Source organism: Poromitra crassiceps (assembly GCF_964638095.1).
Source record: "Poromitra crassiceps genome assembly, chromosome: 8".
In the NCBI taxonomy this organism is placed as follows: Eukaryota; Metazoa; Chordata; class Actinopteri; order Beryciformes; family Melamphaidae; genus Poromitra; species Poromitra crassiceps.
The window spans coordinates 25,534,990-25,537,449 of record NC_139629.1 but is presented as its reverse complement, the minus strand read 5'-3'; the positions used below and the strand labels follow the sequence as shown (position 1 = coordinate 25,537,449).

Below are 2,460 nucleotides of genomic sequence, written 5' to 3'. Positions count from 1 at the left end.
GATGGCAGGCTTCAGAGGTTAGCTTTTCAAAGTCAGTATTTTCAGAATCTGAACAACAGCAAAGTGTGATCCAGCAGTTTGTGGCTCGTGGGTAAGCTCACGATGCAGAGTGGCAGACTGAAGCAGGCAGAGCAGGAGCAGATCCGTGGAGTTGACAGTGTCAGTTAGATTGAAGTCTCAGCACTGTGGCAGTCTGTGGATCAACAGGTTAAATAGGCCAGAAAACAGGTGTAAGATATCACAGATAAGTACAGGCTGATAACTACCGTCTCCCTATAGGAAGCACGCCTCGCAATCCGCCTGGACCTCGCGGAATCCTGGCACGGATTCTGCCCCGTGCGGGATGGAACTTGCCTTCAGCACCCTGGACAGCGCTCAGAACCCGGTGCGGATCACACATGCCGAAGTGGACGGGCTTTCAGCACTCAGGAGAGCACTGGCCAGTCATCACAGGGTTAGGGTCAAATATAAGGGTCGGCCAATCAGAGGCAGAGTATGGCGGGACATGCCTTTGCTATCCTGGTGGGGGGGGGGGGGGGGGGGACATTGCAAAAGGGGTGGGTTTTGGAGGACCTGTAACTTCCTCGTCCCTCAACGTCATCGTCGCGAGAGACTCAGTTTGCATCCCGATGTGTTCCATGGGGTTAAGGCCGCTGTCGCCTGGGGATCTGAAGGTTCCCGGTTCGAGACTGGCTCCTCTCCGTAGTGTGTCGAAGTGTCCTTGAGCAAGACACTGAACCCCTAACTGCTCCCGACGAGCAGTTAGCGCCTTGCATGGCTGTAGACCATGTCGGTGTGTGAATGTGAGTGGGAATGGGTGAATGTGAGGTATTCATGTGAAAGTGCTTTGGGTAGTCGATAGACTATATAAAATATGCTCTATAAATAGTCCATTTAGCATTACCAGAGTTGTTTCGGTTGCCCTGTCAGAACCGTTTCGAACTTTTTTGCGACTTCAATACTGTTCAGAAAAGGCTTGAACCCTTTTCATTGCTGCTTCCTTTCCCACCCCTCCCTCCCTCCCTCCCTCCTGTGCATCTCTCTCCCCCTCCCTCCCTCTCACTCGCTTTCTCTCTCTCCATCCATCCATCCATCCATCCTTCCCCGTCTAATGAAAGCCCCTGCTTGATTGGTCTTATCCAGGGGATGAGTGTTCTCACTGTCTCTCTCGCTTCATTTCTCTGTCTCACCAATCAGCCCCAATCTCTCTCTCTCTCTCTCTCTTCTCTCTTTGTACCCTCTCTCTCTCCATAGACTAATGAAAGGCCCTGGTATCTGTCTAATCCTGTGTCTCCCTCTACCTCTCTGTCACTTTCTTTCCCCCCCCCCCTCTCTCCTCCTCTCTCTCTCCCCCTCTCTCTCCCTCTCTCCCCCTCCTCTCTCTCTCGCCCTCCTCTCTCTCTCTCCCTCTCCCCCCACTCTCTCTCCTCTCTCCCCCTCCTCTCTCTCTCTCCCTCCTCTCCCTCTCTCTCTCTCCTCTCTCCCCCTCCTCTCTCCCCCTCCTCTCTCCCCCTCCTCTCTCTCTCGCCCTCCTCTCTCTCTCTCCCTCTCCCCCCTCTCTCTCTCTCTCCTCTCTCCCCCTCCTCTCTCTCTCTCCCTCCTCTCTCTCTCCCTCTCCCCCCTCTCTCTCTCCTCTCTCCCCCTCCTCTCTCTCTCTCCCTCCTCTCTCTCTCTCCCTCTCCCCCGTCTCTCTCTCCCCCTCTCCCCCTCTCTCTCTCCCTCCTCTCTCTCTCCATAGACTAATGAAAGGCCGTGGTATCTGTCTAATCCTGCGTCTCCCTCCACCTCTCCGTCACTCTTCCTCCCCCTCTTCCTCTCCTGAGACTAATGAAAGTGGCTGCTGTTGGTCTAATCCTCTGGCTGTGTGCTCTCACTCTCTTTGTTGGTCAGTTCTCACTAATGCCCTGCGTCTCACTCCACAGCACCCACCAGAGCCTCTTACCTCAGCACACACACACACACACACACACACACACACACACACACACACACACACACACACACACACACACACACACACACACACACAGCACCCACCAGAGCCTCTTACCTCAGCACGCACACACACACACACACACACACACTAGGGCTGTCAATCTCCCTCTATAATCAAATTCGAATTTCAGTGCTTTATACATTTTAATATTCGAATTATATTCGAATATTTTAATTAATTTTTAATTGAATTAACACATTAAGTGCCAGAGACGGACTAATTCGTCTTACATAATCCAGCGCTTGAGTGCCAAGGACGGACTAACTCGTCTTACATAAAGATTTTTTTTTTTTGACGGTGGTACATCAATCAACCCCTTTTACATCTTCGAGATAATTATAGGAGCAAGAGCATGTGTGTAATCTATTTTACCGACCACTAAGTGGCGACAGAGACCGAGAGAAGTCACAGCCACGGGACCCAAAAGCAGCCGCCTCCGCGGAAATGGCTTGGATTTTACAGTC

General features: G+C 52.1%; 1 protein-coding gene across 1 annotated transcript in view; it reads left to right on the top strand.

Annotated features, from left to right (window-relative positions):
• Window positions 1–343: 343 nt before the first annotated feature.
• The window catches only part of LOC310780592 (hatching enzyme 1.2-like), a gene marked incomplete at its 5' end in the record, with an annotated part of 29,788 nt that continues 27,671 nt past the window's right edge, over window positions 344–2,460 (top strand). The window contains one exon of the mRNA XM_083641135.1: window positions 344–454. Within this exon, the coding sequence (XP_083497261.1) occupies window positions 344–454 (111 nt within the window). The remainder of the gene's footprint in view (window positions 455–2,460) is intronic.